This window comes from Cetorhinus maximus, chromosome 2 (genome assembly GCF_964194155.1).
Source record: "Cetorhinus maximus chromosome 2, sCetMax3.hap1.1, whole genome shotgun sequence".
NCBI classification, from domain to species: Eukaryota; Metazoa; Chordata; class Chondrichthyes; order Lamniformes; family Cetorhinidae; genus Cetorhinus; species Cetorhinus maximus.
Window position 1 is genome coordinate 143,540,167 of NC_135880.1, and position 21,285 is coordinate 143,561,451.

The 21,285-nt window shown below is 39.6% G+C and overlaps 1 protein-coding gene across 3 annotated transcripts in view; it reads right to left on the reverse strand.

Moving 5' to 3' along the window:
• Positions 1-1,393: 1,393 nt before the first annotated feature.
• psip1a (PC4 and SFRS1 interacting protein 1a) overlaps positions 1,394-21,285 on the reverse strand; it is an 83,308-nt gene continuing 63,416 nt past the window's right edge. For 2 of the 3 annotated variants that reach the window (XM_078570349.1, XM_078570344.1), the window contains exons 7-15: positions 20,839-20,917; positions 19,463-19,706; positions 18,310-18,431; positions 12,413-12,483; positions 12,245-12,315; positions 9,370-9,471; positions 4,924-5,158; positions 4,137-4,263; positions 1,394-2,290 (exon numbers count right to left, since the gene is read on the reverse strand). In XM_078570349.1, coding sequence (XP_078426475.1) covers positions 2,194-2,290; positions 4,137-4,263; positions 4,924-5,158; positions 9,370-9,471; positions 12,245-12,315; positions 12,413-12,483; positions 18,310-18,431; positions 19,463-19,706; positions 20,839-20,917 — 1,148 coding nt within the window. In that variant the 3' untranslated portion in view covers positions 1,394-2,193. Of the gene's footprint in view, positions 2,291-4,136; positions 4,264-4,805; positions 5,159-9,369; positions 9,472-12,244; positions 12,316-12,412; positions 12,484-18,309; positions 18,432-19,462; positions 19,707-20,838; positions 20,918-21,285 lie in introns of all 3 variants that reach the window. The other variant, XR_013580514.1, reaches the window with a different exon arrangement.

Sequence of the window (21,285 nt, forward strand, 5' to 3'; positions counted from 1 at the left end):
ATAAATGCCTGCTAACCAAGGATGACATAAGGACAGTAGTGAGGGGGATCTTGGCTTGGAATATGAGTACATTGAATCAATAGGGGTGGAGATGAGAAATAACAAGTAGAAAGCACTGGTATGGATAGTTTGTAAGCCGCCTAACCATATCTATTCTATTGGACAGAAAATTCACCAATAAACAAGAGGACGTTGTAACAAAGGCAATGCAATAATCATGGGGGAGTTTAAGCTTTATATAGACTGGATAGGCCAAACTGGTAATAGTTTCGAAGATGAATTCATCAAATGCATTTGAGACACTTTCCTAGGACAATATGTCATGGAACAAAGGAACAGGCTATTTTAGATCCTGTCTTGTGTACTGAGAGGTAGGTGAGACATTTTTTTTTAAAGAGTTCTTTAGGAGCCTGTACTTTTTAGACCAATTAATCATATGGGTTAAGTGATATGATAAGTGAATTTTAACCATGGGCCAACATGCGTTGGAAATACCAAACATCTAATAATCTCTGGATATCTCCCAGTGCCACATATTGAATATAGGAATATTAGGATAAAACCAAAAAATGGTGGAGAGAGGATTTTAGATTTTTGAAAAAGGACCACCACCCCAACATAAACAGGGAATATGAAAGGCTTTTTTTTATATATAAGCGCATAAATATTAAAAGGGTGGACAAAGGAGGGGTGGGCTGATTAGGGACCAAAAAGGAGATATTCTTGCAAAGGCAGATAACAGTTGATGCATTAAATAATGAACAAAGAGCAGGATTAGGCCATTGCAACAGTTTTCATTGTAGAAGAGGATGCTGCCAATGTAGCAATAAAGGATGAGGTACTAGCAATATCAAAAAAGTAGTAAGAGCAAGAGTCAGCCATACAGCCCCTTCAGCCTGCTCCACCATTGAATGGGATAATGGCTGATCTTCAACTTCATCTTCACCGCTCATTCTTCTGACCTTCAAGTATCAGCCCATTCTATTTAATCTCTCCTCATGGATTCCTGGGATGAGAGGTTCTGTCTAGTTTGTTGCATTGTCACTAGTCCAGTGACATTACCACTATGCACCATCTCCCCTATACCCCGTTCACAATTAGAATAGGGCAAGCTAGCCTTCTGTCCAGCTGAGAATGGACTATTGTTACAAATAGCACAATACGATGGATGAACCCAGAGAGTGGTGAGAATGTGGAACTCACCGTCACATTTGTTAAAGCTAATAGGATGATTTAGTGAAAGCTAGACAAGCATACGAGGAATAAACTTTACTACACATGCCTTAAAACGCTAACAGAGCTCAAGTTCTTTTGTGCTGCTCTTGAATTTTTAAAAAGGTACATTCACACTAGTCATCGTAACTTTCTTTTAAAAAAAGGATCAATCACCATGTTAATGAACCAAACATTTATTTTGGTGCAAGTTTACAGCAAAGTTTAGGGCTTAAACCCTTTCACGAAGGACAACGCAAAATGCAACGCATGAGAAGCGCTTCTGCGGCTCATCTGAAGTGGAAGCATTTGCTATTACAAAGACACTAGTATAAAAAAATAAGAAGCAATTCTGAGCTCTTAGTTTACGATAACCATTCAATAACATCTCCACGTAGAACCGTTACAGGCCGCCATAAAAAGAAAGAGCAACTATGCTGTTATCCAAAAACTTGATATTTACTAGAACAAAGCAAAATGTAAAAAAAAAGTACTTAATAAAAACAAATACATAAGTTTCTTTACGATACTACCTGCAATTCAACATGCAGGAACAAAACTAGTTTTGATCTTTTGGCGTTAAAGCAGATTTGGCCTCAACAGGTTAATACAAAAAAAAAAGATACACCATATCAACGTAAAAACGCCACCGAATTACTATACACATCCAAAAACAAGGGAACCCATCACCCTCCAATCATTATATAAAACATTTTAAACAAAGGCAGGAAAGGAAACCAAATAAAAAATGTACACCTAGGCTTCGGCAGTTCTGTGTGGTAAAACACTAACGTGCTCATTTGTTGATACGCTGCTTTTCTGGGGGAGGTTTTATGGATATCCAGTGTTAAATAGCAAGTTGTCTATAAATCAGAAGTTACAAAATAGGGAAACAAAAGCACTACCCCAAATTCCACCCTGACAACACCTGTGCTAGGAGCTACATTTTAAATTTGGTGGCAATATGCAGGTTGGAGCTGCTCAGCTTTCAGCAGCTGGTCCTGTCTCCATCTGACCAGTCTCAGTATTGGCTGATGGTTGTTTCGCCAACTGGGATGCATCGGATTGGTGTGGTTCACTGAAGTAAAGAGAAAGAGAAAGTGCTGAGTTACATGGACCCATTTTATTTGATTAAAATCATCGTTCATTTCAGACTCAAAAAGGAGACAAGGAAAAATACAATCACCTCCAATAGCTAAATTAGTGGAGCCATCAATTAAAATGGCACTGAACACAGAAGTACAGCAGGAATCAAATTCTATTCCTGCTCTGTGCTGAATTACCTTATCTCAACAACAGGCCTGGGTTAAAGGGGGGAAAAATGAGTTCCCACTCTCTACTGCTGTACAGTCAGTACTCCTCTCCCATCCATTCTTCAGTGGATTTCCAGCAGGGATAGGATCTGGCCCAGCTGTTATATTCTTTATACCCCGCACTCTCTGGTAGTTCAGTCCAGTGAATTGCAGCAGTTTACAACAGCCAATCCTCTGACAGTCTCAGAAACAGAATGGCCAATTGGTTGGGGTACTGGGGAACGGCACAGAACCATATTACAGTTTCTTGGAGAGGAGATAAAATACCGGGGAAAGGGATGCAGTGTGAAAGCACAACTGCAAGTATTTGTAATTACCTACAGTGAATGCAGAAGTGTGACGGGTGCATTTCCAGAAAGTTCCAACCTAATTGGTATGCATTCAATAATGAGGCCAAATATAATTCAATGTTAAGATTTAGGAAGTTTAATAACGCCACAAACGACAGCCATGTTTCTGGAAATACAATGCCACTAAATGTAAATTAGATAGGGTTAACTTTGAGAATTTAACAAGCTGCAGATTACAAAGGCATAACATTTTCCATAAAATAAGCTCCACTTCTAATGAAATACGATTGATAAATAACAGATGTCAAAATGTACATAAGAAAACAAAAGTTACCCAAGTGACACAGTGGATTAGCCATTGTGTTTTTTGTATAAGGATCTGGATTTATACTCAAATTCAGATTGATAAGATTGTCTATGCAATATCTGTGGCATGTTACTAAAAGGGTCAATGCATATTTTTAGATTAGGAAAAGTCTATAGTAATATTGTTCAGATTTTATTAAAAATAACACAAGGTTGGATAGAATAACTTCAATTACAAACTCCTTAACCCTCCTTTGATAAAAATCTCTATCACTTTGACCAAGTTTTTCCTCGACCCTTCTTTGGCTTGGTATCAATTTATTACATCAAAGCTACAATACAAGTTGTTAACAGTACCAGACTGAGAGATAAACAGAGCTGGAGCAGGCTGTTAGTTAATCTGCAGCCATCCACCAGAAGCCAGAAGGAGCAACCAACCAACCAACAGAAAGAGGGGTAGGGCTCAGTTCCTTGGAGGAGCAGGAGCAGTTGAAATATGAGCATCAGAACTGGGAAACATTTAGCTTCTGCAGCAAGCTTCTTTGTGAATACAAAAATCATACACTTTAGTGCCAGCTGTGATGTCTGTGTTAAATAAGAGTTTCACTGTGAAAGCCCTCTTGCATATCTCCTGATAATTTTTTTTGCAGTGGAGGTGGGTGATTCTTTTGGTAAATAACTAAGGAGTGCCAGAAGCTTTGAGCTGTACCTCACAGTGCTCAGCACCAAAATGCCACATCCCCCTGACTGCAAAGCACAAAAATGTGATCTTAGCAGAATCTCTCAATCACAGCTTAACCAATTAGTGGCACATTTTGGACTTGGCTTTACCATCCTACCCTTTTGCCAATTGACAATTCAGAGACAACCACAACAAGGTCCCCAGCATAGACCATACTATAAGAGGTGGTAAAGTAACTAACAAAATCAAAATAGCTCAGGATCACATTCAGACCCAGGAACTCAATGAATTTTAATCCCCACCAAGCTTTAAACTTCACTTCAATGCACCAACCTGTTTTGTGGCAGCTGCGCAGCATCAGATTTATTTTTCTTCTCATCACCAGACTTGTTCTCTGTACGTTTCAAGGATTGGCCTTTTTCTGCATCCTGTGATACATCTCCATTCACAGTTTTAGTGGCTGACAACAAGTAGGAAAGAGACCCATTAGCTAGATTACAGAAACTGCATGCATTCCTTAAGAACTGAATATGTGGCACTTGATGCAGCACACTGTTAGCAGCTCCAGGAATTGTAGCACTGAAGCAAACATTAAAAAGCTCACTCAAATTTCATACTGCAATAAACTACAACAGAAAAATAAGTTCTGCACCAATTTTCTATCCTCTCCTGGAGGTACCTACTCTCTTGCTGCCTGTGTTCATATGTAAAAAATGTCAAGTTAACCACAGGATGCTTCATAGCTGGGCCTCAACCTGTTCACACTCAAAATGTCCACATATTTTAGTATCAGTCACTTGATACTAATCAGGAACAAGAGCCATGACTGATCATCTCCCCACCCACTGGAGTTCAGCTTTAGCACTTTCAACATCAGGACACTGATCGAGCTGCAAGCTTCTGCATGTGCATGTGCATTTAGTAGCCGAGCCTTCAGGAGGCTGCTGGCTTTTTAAACAAGCAAAAATATTTATTCAACATTAAGTATTAGAAAGCACTCACAAATCACAGGAGACTAATTAATTTTCGCCCACTGCATTCAAGAGTAGAGAACTGAACGGAACCAGTGTGTTCAGTTAATTCAAAAGTAGGCAAGGGCTGGAGGAGAGATGAACTTTACCAGTCAGCTGTTCCTCTATGTTTTCAGCTTTTTTGTTAGTTTCCAGTTGATCACTTTTCTTCTCTTGCTCTCGTGCCTTAACTGCTTCCTCATGCTGCCGCTGGTCAGCGAGAGATTTATTCAGTACTTGCGCAATCACGGAGTCACCTTCACCAACCAAGAACATGGATTTGAATTTGTTGTAGATCATATCTGCCTTGAACATGATGTCTTGACTGGCTTTGTAGTTTCGCATCTGTTACCAGAGAAAACCAATGAAAACGTAAACCCATATTACTGATCCAAAATAAAAACGTAGAACAGTCTAAGTCCTCTGTTTTCCCAGAATACAGACAGTTTAAGGATATAAATCCTACAGTCCAAGAAGCTATACAGCATCAAATACTGAAATCAACAGGAATCTTTGCTTCATTGCAAGGAAAAATATAGGCAATTCTTGTGTCTTTGTCACAATTGAAACTATGCAAAACATCACAATATAATTTCTGAGATATCTGCCCAAACCCTGCTGCACTATAAAAACACTGCTTAAAAGCTTAAAATCAGCTACTGTACTGTTCTACAAGGCCTGCATCTGTCCCAGTGTTTGAATACTTCTGGAAGGCTGGAGAGCAAAATCAAAACCGTCCAAAACCATGTATATCAATGATGAGCAAAACTTCTTCATAGCACAGCTCATTTCTTAACACATCATTCACAACTCTGCCACCATTACAAGAGACGCTGCTATGACACATCAATACTCTGCCTATATTCAAAGTGAAAGTCCAGGTGCAAAACTTCACACAATTCCATTCTAACGCCCTCAAGCAGGGTTGCTCGACACTAGTCATTTAAGTAGGAAATAAAATACAGCATTCATCCCCAGCTGAAGCAGTAGTTACTGAAAAACAAGAGACCTGTGGAAAACATCTGTCACAATCATAGCTACAATCAATTGGCTTAAAATCCTTCAATGGAGACCTCTACAACATAAAATAGGAAAAAGGCCATCTGGTCTGAGAGTAGTTAATCAGGATATAGATATTTTTTCTGAAACACATTTTCTGGGGAATTTCAGTATTCTAATATTTTGCATCTATGCAGAACAGAGCCACATAAATCAGGAAGGACCCAGGTTCAATCATGGTCTGTGCTACCATAATAGCAATGGGGATTGGACAACTGGTCTCATTCTGCCCAAATCCTGGTGGACTGAAATACTTGAATGGAACCAGAGGTTTCCAGAGGAAGTCACTTTGCTCATCGTGCCAGTGCCAGTTCCTACAAGATGCAAAAGGACTCCTTTCTAACTCAGTGCAGAGAGTTCTCATTTAAAGTTGTGGATGCATGCCTGAAAATTATAAGTTCCCATTGGAGACTATGTTAAAGCCGGAGTTAGATTCCTTCAAACATTTCTCACCCAGAAAAAAAAAGTTAAAATACTGTACCATAAATGTGCATTCCTAACTGAAATAACTTGCAAGATAAAATACATCACTAAATATAAAAGAAATACAATATCTTTTTAAATTACACTCACCGACAGTACCTTTAGATTGACCAGACTCCATTTAGTTGCAGAATTTGGTCGCTTCAGGTAGCAGCTGAAGTCCCAGAACTACCTGCACTGACCAACTTCTGCCACTAGATTGAGCTCTTTAGTGCAAGTTCAGAACAGGAACCAGCAACCAGGAGCCAGAAGAGGAGCAACTGAAAATAAACCCTGGGGACTAAGGTAAGAACAAAGGGAAGCAATGTCGGGAGGCAAGGCTGAAAGCGAGGCGAAGAGGGGCTGAGGGCATGAACAGAAACAATGCAGGAAAGGTCATGTGAGCAGATCGGCCATAGAAGAGGAAATCTGTAGCAAACAACGTTAAATGAGTATACTGACATTACTTTATTAATGTCATTAAAGTGAAACAACATTAAGTGAGTCAACATTAAGCAGGGACTTACTGTATGTAAAAAGCCCAACAAGGGAAGATTCGTTATTGGATCTAATAATGGGGAATGAAAAAGAGCAGATAAGAGAAACACAAGTAGGGGAACATCTAAGCAATAGCGACCACAACATAATACAGTATGATAATGCAGACATGGACATAAGTATGATGAAAACAAAGTTGATGGACAGGAGAAAGCCGATTTTGAGAGGCTGAAAACAGAACTTGGGAATAAAATAGCAACTATATTGGCAAACAACGATGAAGAAGAACAATGGGAAACATTTAAAATGGTGTTCAGAGTGCATGAAAAATATATTCCACTAAAAGGAAAGAACAAACTAAACACTAGTTGGACACCAGAGATGAATAAAAATATAAGGGAACAATTGAGGGTTAGAAAGAGGCATGCGTCAAGTACATAGATAGCAGAGGAGTGCAAGATAAGAGAGAATATAAAGAGATTAGGAGAGAGGTAAAAAAAGAAAGGAAGGCAAAGAGAAACTTTGAAATTAAATTATGGAGGAACATAAAACAAATTTTTGTTTTAAATTGATGTGCCTGTAAAAGGCTGTAATGGGAATAGGACCATTAAGGGGTAGACAGGATAATACCACAGGTAACAATAGAGAGATGGCAGAACTATTTAGGTTGCATCCACATGTTTAAAGAGAATCTAGGGAAGAGATAGCAGAGGCATTATTTCTCATATCTAATAATTTGTTGGAATAGGTGTAGTGCCAGAGGACTGGCAGATAGCTAATGTAATTCCTATTTTTAAGAAGGGAGACAGAACATATCCAAGGAATTATAGACCAGTCAGCATACTATAAAAACGATATAGAAGCACTGGAAAGGTGCAGAGATGGTTTACAAAGATACCACCAAAAATGCATGGGTATACACATCAGGAAAGTATCAACAGGATGGGTCGCCTTCTCTCTTGAAAAAAGTCCGAAGAGGTGACCTAATGCAGGTCGCAAAAATTATGAAAACTTTTGATACTGTGGATACAGGGAGAATGTTTCCTCTTGTGGTGAGGAACATAACTAGAGGCCACTAACGTAAGATAGTCACCAAAAAATCCAATAGGGAATTCAGAAGAAACTTCTGAAGAGTGATGAGAAATGTGGAACTTGCTATCACAGGAAGTGGTTGAAACTACTAGTAGAGATGCATTTACGGGGAGACCAGCATATGAAGGAGAAGGGAATAGATGGTCACAATGGTACATTTAGATGAAAAAAAGGGAGGTTGCTCCAGTACAGCATAAAATACGATGTTATCTGGTTAGGCCGAATGGCCCATTTGTGCTTTATATCCTATGTAATCCTATGTATGCAACGTCTCCTATAACAATCCACCACTAACCTGCTCTGCTCTCTCCCTGTAACCATCTTTGCTTCTAGATGTTCATCCCATTTTCCCTTTAAAAAGGACGTGTTTTCTATCTAAAACAACCTCTGTGGCAAAGCATTTTATGCTCTAACAACCCACTGCATAAAAAGCGAGTCCTCAATCTCAGCGACCATTTTAAACTGATTACCTTTTGTCACAAACTTCCCATAAGAGGAATCTACCTGCTCACCATCAAAACCTTCAAATTTAAAAAACTTCTTAAATGCCCCAGTGGAAATTGTTATTGATTGGCTAAAGGTACACAGATGATGGACATTGTTTGATTAAGGACAGAGCTTGTAGAGGGATGACTGGGACACTAGTTAGGAGGCAGAGATCTGTAATGCTGCATCCTTTGAATAAACTTAATATCAAGGAAAAAATCTGTCTCGTTTAGTACTTCATCTGGCTTGGATCTGTTTAACAGAAATCATCCCAATTGTCATCTCATAACTTCCCATCCCCAAAATCATCCTTATCTGCCCATTAGTCTCTATATACTTCCTGACCTTTACTGTCTTCCTCAACGAGAACAGAAGTGAGCCCAGAACTGACAGGTGGAGTGCATATCTTCCAAACCTTCCCAATTCAAGCCTCACTTTATCGTAACTCTTGTCTGCCAACTTTCGATCTACACTGACATTTTTCTCTTATACATAAACCTACATTTTTCTAACAAGGATGAGGCACCTGAAAGTCCGTATATGTATCTACTACATTATCTATTCAATTAGTGATTTATTCAAAATTTGACTAACATGATTTGCTTCTAATGAATCTGTGCTGGCTATCCCAGATCAATCCACTCCTTTCCAAATACTATTTTGTCACAAATTATGGAAACAAAGAAAGCTGGGAGTGGGGAATGGGGTTGTTGCACAGAGGGAAGCAATCCAAAGCAATGGCCAGAATTCCTTCTCTTGCTTGTTATCTAGTGATCACTACTGAAAAGTGCACAAGCAGATGCAAGGTAAGGATTCCAGAGTCATATAATCCACCATTGTGTCCAGTTTCATAGCACTTTCAGAAGAGGAGCAATCAGGAAGAGAGAGAGAGAGACACAGCAGCAGAGTAAAATAGGGTTAGTGAGAAAAATCAGCTCTAAACTCTAAACATATCTAACCTTCTTAAGTGTTGCAATCAGTTCACTGTGTTTCTGCAGATGCTGTGGAGTAACCTGGAGCGCAGCAAGTTCATCTAAGGCCTCAATACATTTCTTCACATCCTAAAGGAACAGAAGTTACATGGGAAGGCACTGCATCAGTTTTGTATTTGCGGTTCTTACAATACAGAATTCCTAAATGTAACATTTATTTTCCTTCCTTTAAAAAAGTTAGATTTGTCGTTCGGTTTAAACATGGAATCCTGAGTTAAACTGTATCAGATATGTTCAATTTGTAGAACTGGAACCACATGATACCAAATGAAATCCTAACTCTTATACCAGCACAATGGTGGCACAAGTCAGTAGCAACATGTTGTTGCACCATCAGCAGTATGACTGCCATCTGGCTTCACAGTATTAGTGCAAACTCCCAGCTGCCTACATCATGTCACATTTACAAAACTCCATAAAGTGAAATGCAATGGAGGAACTGGAGCAAAATAATTAAAAAGATACTTCATACTTAGAGGCAGAACATGTAACGCTGGAACCTCAACTGACCACAGTGCCATAAATTTGCATTCTCATTACCAGGGGAGGTCAAAGCCTTAGTGCTTGTTTTTGTATCAAGAATTGATATTGTTGATAGAATTAATGGGATTTAATGAATCCAATATGATTTATACTATATAGAGAGCCATTGCGGCACAGGAGGCCATTGAGCTCATCAAGTCCACGCCAGCTCTGTCGAGCAATCCAGTCAGTACCATTTCTCTGCACCAACCCCAGTCCTGTGGGTTTATTTCCCTCAAGTACCCATCCAATTTCCTTTTGAAATCATTAACGTCTATTTCCATCATCCTCACAGACAGTGTTTCAGATCATTACCACTTGCAATGTAAAAAAGTTCTTCCTCATATCATCCCATATCTCTAGCCCAAAACCTTAAATCTGTGCCCCCTAAGCTTGTATCAAAACCCGTCAATCTTGTACAGCTCTCAAACCTCCCCTCAATCTCCTTTGCTTCAAAGAGAACTCCAGCTTTTCCAACCTAACCCTCTAGTTAAAATCCCTCATCCTAGAAACCATTCTGGGAAATCTCTTCTGCAGCCTCTCAAGAACCTTCATTCTTCCTAAAGTGACCAGAACTGGGTGCAATACTCTAGTTGTAGCCTAACCAGAGCTTTATAAAGATTTAGTATAACTTCCATGCTTATGTACAAAATAACTCTATTTATGAAGTCCAAGATCCCACATGCTTTGCTAACCACGCTCCCAATATGCCCTGCCACCTTCAAAGATCTATGAATATGGACTCCCAAGTTCCTCTGCCACTCTTTCTCCCTATCCCTTTGCCAAAATGCATCACCTCAAACTTCTCCATATTAAATTCTATCTGCTACTTGTCTGCCCATTCTGCTGGCCTGTGTCCAGTTGCAATCAATTGGTATCACCCTCTGTTTTGTGCAAATGTTTACTTTCTAAACTGCATCTATCCTTCATAATTCTCACCAACTGTGCAGACATGAAAGCAGAAATTCCTTTGCATTCTGCACAGAGACTAAAAAAAAAACATTGGCTGGAGTCCCTCCCCAAAGCTTCTCCCTCCATCATTAAAACCTTTTCAAAACCCATATTTTTGACTATGATTTTGGTCGCTCCTTCTAATCTCTTCCCAAATGGTTCAGCATTCATTCCAATTTATGTTTTTCTCCCCTCCTCTTAAAGCATTATAGAACATTTCTTTCATTGACGATTACATAAATAGAAGTGCTTGATGCCAGGACACAGTATTGAAAAGCATCAAGAATATATGTGGTTAATACCAAACTTGCAGGAGCCAATGTAAGCAGCACAATTAAGGCCAAGCATGTAACAATCATCAAAAGACATGACATGGACCTTGGACAGAGGTACAAAACCTTCAGTCTCCTCTCACTCATCCACAATATCAATCAATTCATAGTTATTCACCCAAAGCAATGAATGGACTAGCACCAAACTGTAGGTGTTTTACTTTTAACCAATCTAGTAATAGTACTGCCCAAATAATGTGACCCCTGACAATGCAACCCCTGACAATGCAAGGACCAAAGGCTGAGTGGACGCACTGATCTAGCCTTATTGTTTTTCCAATGGGGTCAAAGCCATATTTTGAGGTTCTGAAGAGTATCCATGTGAACTCCTTCAGATACTTTGACACATATGGCTCCATAAAACAAGACGAATAATTTGACAGTCGGTACCAGGCCTTTAGTGATGCCAAGACATCAGCTGTGACTGATGCCAGTTGAACCACTGATCCTAAGAAATTGGTCATTTGTGCGCTGGCATCCTGTGCTCCAGTGAGATCTAGAAGAGAATAGGTGGTAATAATCTGAACCCCAGAAGACGAGATGCCCATTTTCCTCCATCTTCCAATGTAATCTGAAATGTGGCTCAGCTATTTTAGAGTTATAGACTTTTTCTGCAAGCCATATTTGACTTTCTGCTTGGAGTTCTTTTAGTCCCACAACAAAATGGTTAACTCTTAACTACCCTGTTAGTCACTCAACTGTGTCAAACAGCTACTCACCACCTTCTCAGGGCAAATTTGGCTGGGGGATAAATGCTAGCCTCACCAGCAATGCCCACATCCCAAGAATTTAAAAAATTTCCACTAGGTTTCATGACGAACCATGTGTTCTTTGCACAATTAAAAGATAAAAGATGACAATCCTGGAAAATTACAGAATAATTATTAAATGTTTTCCTGAAACTATCGTCAAATATAATCAATTGGCATAGTTCTATTATTCAGAAATGGAACTTACGTACAGATCATTCGCTTCATCATAAAATTACACATTAGGAATTGACCCAATTCTGTATCCATACTACTCTAAGTACTCACAGGCTTGTCGATCTTCAGTGATAATTTGATTTCACTGTGCAATTTTTGAAGTCTCAATTCCATTGACATTTCTGTGAACCAAGGCAAAAGGAAGTCAGAATTTATGAAATAAAATCCAGTTAGCCTTTCTAATAATAATGCACTGAATTTAAACAGGCAGGCCCATACCTCTTTTTTTCTCTATTTTCTTGAAATTGAGTTTTTCTTCTTTCTTTCCTTCTTTCTCCTCTTTGGTTTGCCTAGATGGAAAGATGAATCTAAATTTAACAGATAAACTGCATCTATGTAATCCTTCACACCTGTTTAAAGAAAAACAAGCTCTGCATCCAAGTTCAGAACTTCTAGGCATGAAATAGAACGACTCTTTCTATCCAAGTACACTGGGACTCCAAAACTTCCGTGTAAATTTATCATTTCAGAGCTTTGTTGACCTATAAATGCTTCACAAATGATTTTGAACCAGCTAACGAGCTGGCAACCTCATGACTAATTAAGGTGCCAGTTTTCTCTGTACAATACTGATAAACCTTGCAGTAAGACCCACATAATGATCAACACAAAATTGTGTACACTGACTCAAAAGAAAATCTTACGCCATCACAGAGAATCTGAAAGTCATCGCCCAAATCAAGGAAGGTGTTATGCAAGCATCCATTTTACAAAGATTGGGGATTCCTGAATCAATGGTTCGTGGATGGCTTAAAGATCAAGAGAAGTTGCAACGGGGGTTGGAGATGGATGAAAGTGGCCAAGCAAGATGGAAAGCCCGAAATGCCAACAACATAACTCTCAACAAGACCATATACACATGTTTCACACAGCAGACAGCCAAGGGCGAACCCATATCCAGATTAGTCATTCAAGCACAGGCTAAGAAGTTTTACCAACAAATAAATGGAAATCCCAACACCCCAGTAGAACTTTTGAATTGTACAGCACAGAGAGACCATTCAGCCCATTGTACCTGTGGTGTTTTTGATAGATCTATCCAATTAGTCCCCCTCCCCTTTCCCCATAGACCTGCAATTTTTGCCTTTGCAAGTAAATATTTAAATTCCCCTTTAAAAGTTACTATTGGAACTTCTTTCAAAGCTTTTGGGCAGTGCATTCCAGATCCTAACAACTCAGCAAAAAAGTCTTCATTTCCTCCTTTTCTTTTGTCAATTTTGTTAAACCTGTCCTGTCTGGTTACTGACTACCCCGCCCACCAGTTAAAATAAGTTTCTCCCTATATACATGATCAAAACAGTTCATAATTTTGAACACCTATCAAATTTCCTCCTAATCTTCTCTGCCCCAGGGTGAACAATCTCAACTCCTCCAGTCTCTCTACATTAATGAAGCCCCTCATCCATGGTATGATTCAAGTAGAGGTCCATTGAACCCACTTCAAAGCCTTTTTCTTTCAAGGGATGTAGGCCTCACTGCAAGGCCAGCATTTATTGCCTATCCCCAACTGCCCTTGAGTTAAGTGGTTAGCAAGGCCATTTTAGAGGGCAGTGAACCTGGAGTCACATGTAGGCCAGACCAAGTAAGGGTGGCAGATTTCCTCCCCTAAAGGGTATTAGAGAACTAGACGGGTTATGACAATTATGACAGTTTAATGGTTACCATTACTGAGACTAGCTTTCAATTCCAGATTTTTTCCTTTATTAATTGAATTTAAATTCCACAAGCCATTGTGGTGGGATTTGAACCTTTGTCCCCCACAGCAATAGCCTGGGCCTCCTGATTATTGATCCAGTGACATTACTACTAGCCACTATCTCCCACCTAACCCATCTTTACTGGGTGCTCAGAATTGAACACAAAACTCTGGCTGAGGCCTAAACAGTGACTTCTAAAGGTTTGAGCATAACTTCCTTGCTATCACACTATACGCTTCAATTAATAAAGCCAAGGATCCCATAAACCTTTCATAATCCTATAAGCTTTTTAAACAGCCTCATCAACATCCTGCCATCAAAAATTTGTGTATGTGAACCCCAAGGTCTCTCTGGTCCTGCATCCCCTTTAAAATTGTACCATTTAGTTTACATTGTTTCTCCTCATTCTTCCATCCAAAATGCAACACCTCATTTCTCCGCAGTAAATGTCAACAGTCATGTGCACACATTGCTACTATCTCTTTAATCACACGGAATTCAATTTTGCTACCAAGTCTATTATGTGGCATTTTACCAAGATGATCAAAAGGTTAATTTTAAAAAGTATCTTTTAAAATTAAATACATTATGTCTACCACCTACAGAGTGTTGTATTACCTGGTCATTCCTTGGATGAGACATTAAACTAAGACCCCCATCTGTATGTTCTATTGTTTCAGTGAAAATAAAGACCATATGGCACTCTCCTGATCAACATCACATTCTCAACCAACATTACCCAAAAAAAATTGACCATCTACCTTACAGATGAGGGCAAATTGGCTACCAGGTTTGCCGACATTATTATTACTGCACTTCCCAGATACAAATATTTGCATATGCTGTCGACAATGAGGCAACAAAAAACAAGATGGCTTTGGCACTACAAAATGTTACCAGAGAAAAAACTAGCAACAAGAAACACCAACAAAACGTTCAGATTTAAACAGATAAAGGCTGACAGTCCTCATTTGCTGCAACATAACTGGTCTACACACTCCACTCCATCAGAAAATTCACCAAAGCACGCTGCTTCCATCATTTAAACTTAAAATCACTACCATGACTATTATCACTACTTTCAGTGGATAGATTCACTTGATATCAAAAAAATTCAACTCCTTGGCCAAGGCATCATGTCAACCTTAAATTTATTTATCCTTTCATGGGTTGTGGTGCCACTGGCAAGATGTCCATCCTCAATTGCCCTTGAACTGAACTTGCTAGCCTATTGCAAGGGCACTTAAGAGTTAACCACATTGCTGTGGGTCTGGAGTCACATGTTGGCCAGACCAGTTAGGACATTAGTGAACCAGGTGGGTTTTTTAACAACAAAAGATGATTGCTGTCATGTCATATTAATGAGACTAGCTTTATATCCCAGATGTACTGGTGGAATTTGAATTCAATTAGCTGCTGTGGTGGGATTTGAACACAGGCCCCCAGAGCATTAGCCTGAGCCTCTGGATTACTAGTCCAGTAACATAAGTACTATGCTACTATCTCCCCAAAGGCAATAACAGTAGAGAAATGATCAAAAGAATGGTGGCCAGTAAGGACGACATGACAACTTGCCTGAAGAAACCAATGTGAACAGAGAGAATCAACTATAATCAAAATTCCTGGAAACATGCCCTGGGTGCTAAATTCAAGACAGAAATCAAACATGACAAAAAGCAGGATTTCTCAATGCTTCACCGAAGAAAAAATAATTGAAAGCGTGAAGAGAGTTGTGGACAACGATGGATTCAATGCCCACAATCTAAACAATGATGGGTCAGTACTTAAGCCAAAATAGATACCGATGACGTCAATGCAAGACTTAATATTGCTGCCCAGGAAGCTACCGAGATAATGCCAGATGATCAAATATTGGCCAGCGTGACAGATCCAAACCCTCAAGATGTAGAGCAAGCTGAAGACGACAATGATAACGCCAAGATCGAGCCACTATCATCAGCTCAAACAGTTATGCACAACCGAGGAAAATCACTGAGATGGCTGGAAGCAAAAAAAAATCAAATGTTGCACCTGTGACGCAACATCCTAAATGTAGCAAAAGCAGGCGCAAGAGGTAAATGTGAGCAGATAAAAGTTACTGACCCTTCAACACGTTCATCCATTCAATAATGGCTAATTAAACATATATATTCACATTTCTGTTACTGGAAAAAAAATTATTTGAATTGATTTTCTTCAGTTTCTGTTTGTACTTTTATTCTGGCTACTGACTTGGCGCTTTTGAAAGAAACTCGTTAGATCGCAGTACTGTTTTGTGGACTCTGTGGACTTTATTGGGGAGTTCCCAACATAACAGACCTAGGACAGGAAGTTCCCAACGTAACAGACCTAGGATCAGTCAATCAGTCCAGGAAGTAGATTTGTACTAAATAAGGAAACCAGGGAAGACCAGCCCATATCAATCTGCCACTCAACACACTAGAGGGAAGTCAGCCTCAGTACGGACATATTGCACTGCTAAAGCCCCTTATGTGAGGGCCTGGTTTAGGCAACTAGTGATAAATAAAGCGCACAACACTGAATCTGGCATCAAGATAAGTTGGAAGAGGTAAACAACTTTTGAGGGTAGTGAAGTGGAGGAAACAAGAGACATGACAACTTGCCTGAAGAAACCAATGTGAACAGAGAGAATCGACAAGGCTGGCAAGGAGTGCTAATCAACTTTATCAAAACCTGCTTGGTAATAGGATATTCAAATTAATCCTCTGGCAGATTTGGAAATAATACCACGCTCCAGAGCGCTGCTGATAATCGTTTAGCCAGTCTAACGTACAGATCAATCACTGGGCACTGAGATTGTTCCTAATTGGCTCCAGACAGCCAAAGCCCTGCGTGGCTATGTATTCCAACGCAATGACCATCAGAAACCCTACAAATTCTGGTAAGCTGCATATAACTCAATCTTCAGCTCTTACTAACATGCAGCAAATTCCCCAAGCTATGGTAATTGGTATTCAGCATTAATTTATTGGGGATGGTGCTGAAGAAAGGGAGAACACTGAAGGAAATTGCTTGCCTAAAATAATATAGTTAGGGCCTCACTGACCATCTTGTAGCCAAGGTCAATGAAACATAGAATTCTTTGCCATTAGGAGCAGCAGTTCAGGGGAAAACTGGATACATTTTTTTCTATTCTTTCACAGGATGCGAGCGTCGCTGGCTAGCCAGCATTTATTACCCATCCTTAGTTGCCCTTAAGAAGGTGCTGGTGAGCTACCTTCTTGAACCGCTGCAGTCCATGTGGTGTAGGTACAACCACAGTGCTGTTAGGAAGGGAGTTCCAGGATTTTGCCATTCCTTCGCTGTCACTGAGTCGATGTAGTTCCAGTCAGGATAGTGTGTGGCTTGGAGGGGAACTTGCAGGTGGTGGTGTTCCCATCCATCTGCTACCCATGTCCCAGCAGGTGGTAGAGGTCGCAGGTTTGGAATGTGCTGTTGAAGGAGCTTTGGTGTGTTGCTACAGTGCATCTTATAGATGGTGTACACACTGCTGTTACTGTGCATCAGTGGTGGAGCGAGTGGATGTTCAAGGTGGTGGATGGAGTGCCAAACAAGCAGGCTGCTTTGTCCTGGACGATGTTGAGCTTCTTGAGTGTTGTCGGAGATGCACTCTTCCAGGTAAGTGGAGAGATTTCCATCACACACCTGACTTGCGCCTTGTAGATGGTGGACAGGCTTTGGGGAGTCAGGAGTTGAGTTACTTGCTGCAGAACTCCCAGCCTCTGACCAGCTCTTGTAGCCATAGTAATTATATGGCTGGTCCAGTTCAGTTTCTGGTCAATGATAACACCCAGGATGTTGACATTGTGGGATTCAGTGATGGTAAATTTAATGTCAAGGGGTGACGGCTGGATTCTCTCTTGTTGGAGGGGGTCAATGTCTGGCACTTGTGTGGCACGAATGTTATTTGCCACTTATCAGCCCAAGCCTGAATGTTGTCCAGGTCTTGCTACATGTGGGCTGGGACTGTTTCAGTGTCTGACGAGTCATGAATGTTGCTGAATAATGTGCAATCATCAGCGAACATCCCCATTTCTGACCTTGTGATGGAGGGAAGTTCATTGATGAAACAACTGAAGATGGTTGGGCCTAAGACACCACCCTGAGGAAGCAGAGGAAGATCAAGGGGTGCCGGGGGTGTATGACGGTGGGATTAAGTTTTGGATTTTCTAGCAAACAACTGGCACAAATATAGGCAGCTAGCTTCCTTCTGTGCTACAATCCCCTAGCTCCACAGAAACTAAATATTCTAGAAAAATCATGACATGAAACTGGCTTAGCTGTAATCCATCATTAGGGCACCAAGTACTGAACTGATGCAAAGCATTCCAATAATTAGTCAACATGTCACCTTTTTTTTTTGCATTGAACAAGATAATAACAGGAACAGGGACTTACTGCTCTTCTTTTTTGCTCTCCTCCACTTTGCGAAGCTTTTCTTCCTGTTCCTTTTCATTTTGCTTTTTCATTAGATTTCGTCTATTAGCAGCATCCCACTTAGTTTTCTTGCTTTTCTCCTCCTTTTAACGTAAATGGTCAAAAAAAGGTGTTGATGAGAAAAGGTAAAGAGAATACAAGTTAAAGTTGTATTAGAGAAACGCACAGAGATCTGTTCTATGATCAAAGTTTACGATTAAAAGCATCTTTGCACAAGCTGGCCTATTAGCTTTGTCTTGAGATGCTAACCAGCAAGTGTAAGAGACATATTGTAGGATTCCATTATCTCACAGAAAGCTGCAATTTCTCCTGCTCAATGACCAAACTGAACAACTGCACAATCCACAAAGATAAACAATCACATTCAGCAGCAATAGCAGATCTTGATTCTACAATTAAAGCTAGTGGACAATTGAGTAATTAGAATGATCCTGGTCTCCATTTCAGTTGAAAATTTGGAAGTAGAGGGAGGGGGTATAGAGGTTGAAGAAAATTGCTTGCTCAGACAATAAGTGGGCTGTCAAGAACTACATCAACAGGCCTTTCAAGTGCAACTGCAGAACATGGAACTACAACCGCATGCATTTGGCAGTCCCTCAAAAAATTTAGCAGTTCTTTATAACTGCATCTGTATGCAACAGATACAGTTGTTGCAGGACTACAGTAGAAAACATAGGTCACTCTGTTACCTTTTGTGTTTTGGAAGAAGAATCCCAGCTACAATTTTCAAATTTTATCTCATGTCAAAAACATCCAACAAGAAATAAAATCTCTCTCGCCAGTTGTTAATCTATCTACCAATCTCAAATGATTTGAAAAAGAAGCAACTTCCAAAATGTACATCATTAATGCATTTCAAATCCAATATTTACTTCTCAGGAACAGACATTGTCAAAAATCAAGCTGCTGGGCTTCTGTAAAGGCTATTCAATTTTCAAATGTGCTTCTAGCAGACCATATATATATATATATATATATATATATATATATATATATATCTCCCTCCCCCCCCACCCATTAGTTTAACCTGAGGAAGATGTGCAAACAGGAATTGGACTAAAAAAAATTAAGCTCTAATCCGCTCCCCATACTTTAGATATCGGACTGTGCATACTTCATCTTCTGGTTCCTCCACTTCAGACTCCGAGGTTGACTTGGTCTTGGTATTCCTCCTTCGCTTGGGTTCCGTGAGGTCCTTCTTTCCTTCCTTTTTAACTATTTCTTTTTTTGGCTTGTCGATCTTTTTTTCTTCTTTCTTCTCTTCCTCCTCCTTCACTTTCTTCTGCTCTTGTTGCTTCTTCCGCTTTTCCTCCATGACTGCCTTCTTTTCCTCAGCTTTGTTCATAGCATCATTCTCACTGGCAGTACATACAACACAGCAGTTATGTAATATTCAAACTTCAAAATAAGCACCAGTAGAACTTAAAAACAAGAGGTTTTAGTGGACAGGACAGCCATTTGGTCTGAGCTTTCTAATCTAATCGCATTTCCTATCGTTTTACCCATACCATTTAATATGGGAATCAAATCTTAAAATTAGAGGCCAGCCATTTATGGGGGAAATCAGTAAGCACTTCTTCAAAGATTTTGTTCATCCAAAAGGTTCTGAATGCTGGGTCAAGTAAAAATTTAAAGGCTGAAACTGATAGACTTTTCTCGGCATGGGCAGAGAGGGATATAGCGCACAGGCGGGTAAATGCAGTTGAGGTATAGATCAACCATAATATAACTAAATGGCAGAACAGCACAAGGAACTGTATTAGTCTACTCCTGTTTTTATGCTCCTAGTGTTAGCCTCTCAAAAACATCATTCAGAAGATTCTCCCTTGTCAAGGGAATTGATAAGGCCTTGAAAACAACTAATTCCTCTATTGTATAACTTAAGGTTTCTTTAGTACATCTTTTCAGATAAAATGTTAAATCAAAGCCCCAAATGGCCTCTCAAGTGGACATTAAAAAAATCTCAAGGGCAACTATCCCTCAACAAACATCACTAAGAAAAAAATCTCGTTTATTGTTCATTTGCTCAATGGCAGAATGGGTAATATTGTACCCCTACTACCACCAACCTTTGAATTACAAACTTATCTGAAGCAGATCTTCTCTCAACCAATGTCAGTAAAATACTGATCACGCTGCTGTTTGCTGGATTTTGCAATCTTGCAATGGGCAAATAGGCTGCCGTGTTTTCTACACTACGACAGTGATTATTCTTTAGAAATGTTTTGTTGGCTGTAAAATGCTTTGGGGTGTCCTAAGGTCATGAAAGGAGCTTTATAAATGTAAGTGTTTCTTTGAAAACAGTTCATTGCTTATGAGTTATAATTTCTCCAAAAATAAAAATAGAGTATGTCCTCACCAGGCTTTTGTTGAGATCGGTGATATTAGACTAAGATCACACAGAATCATTTAAACAATAAAACATTAAGACTTTACTAACCTCAAAAGTCTTAAACTGTGAATTATTTGCAGATTACCTTACACACTAACCTTTCATCGCCTGAGCGTGCAGCGATCACCATTACTTTCGGCCGCCTTCCTCTGGGTTTTGGAGTCTTCACTTCAACGGCTACAAGCATAAAGTACAAAGAGATCCATAAACTAGAGACCTTGAGAAATGCAACACTACACTGCCACAGAAAATACTTCAAAGTGGTTTACTCATAATCGCAAAAACAGCCACATGCACCTGAAATTAGATGCAACGCTTTTGATGGGGGAGGGGAATGAAGGAAGAAGAGCACATGAAATTCAAAAATAAAACTCTGCTTACTTTATTTTAGTGTTGATCAGTACAAAGTACAAGATTTAGTACAAAGCCAAGTTAAATTTATCAAATAGGTTTCATGAGAAGTGCCTTTTCCAAGTGATGCCAGAGCCTTCAGTTTCAGACTAACTTAAAATCTGTATTTCTCTTCTGCTAATTCAAATTCAAAA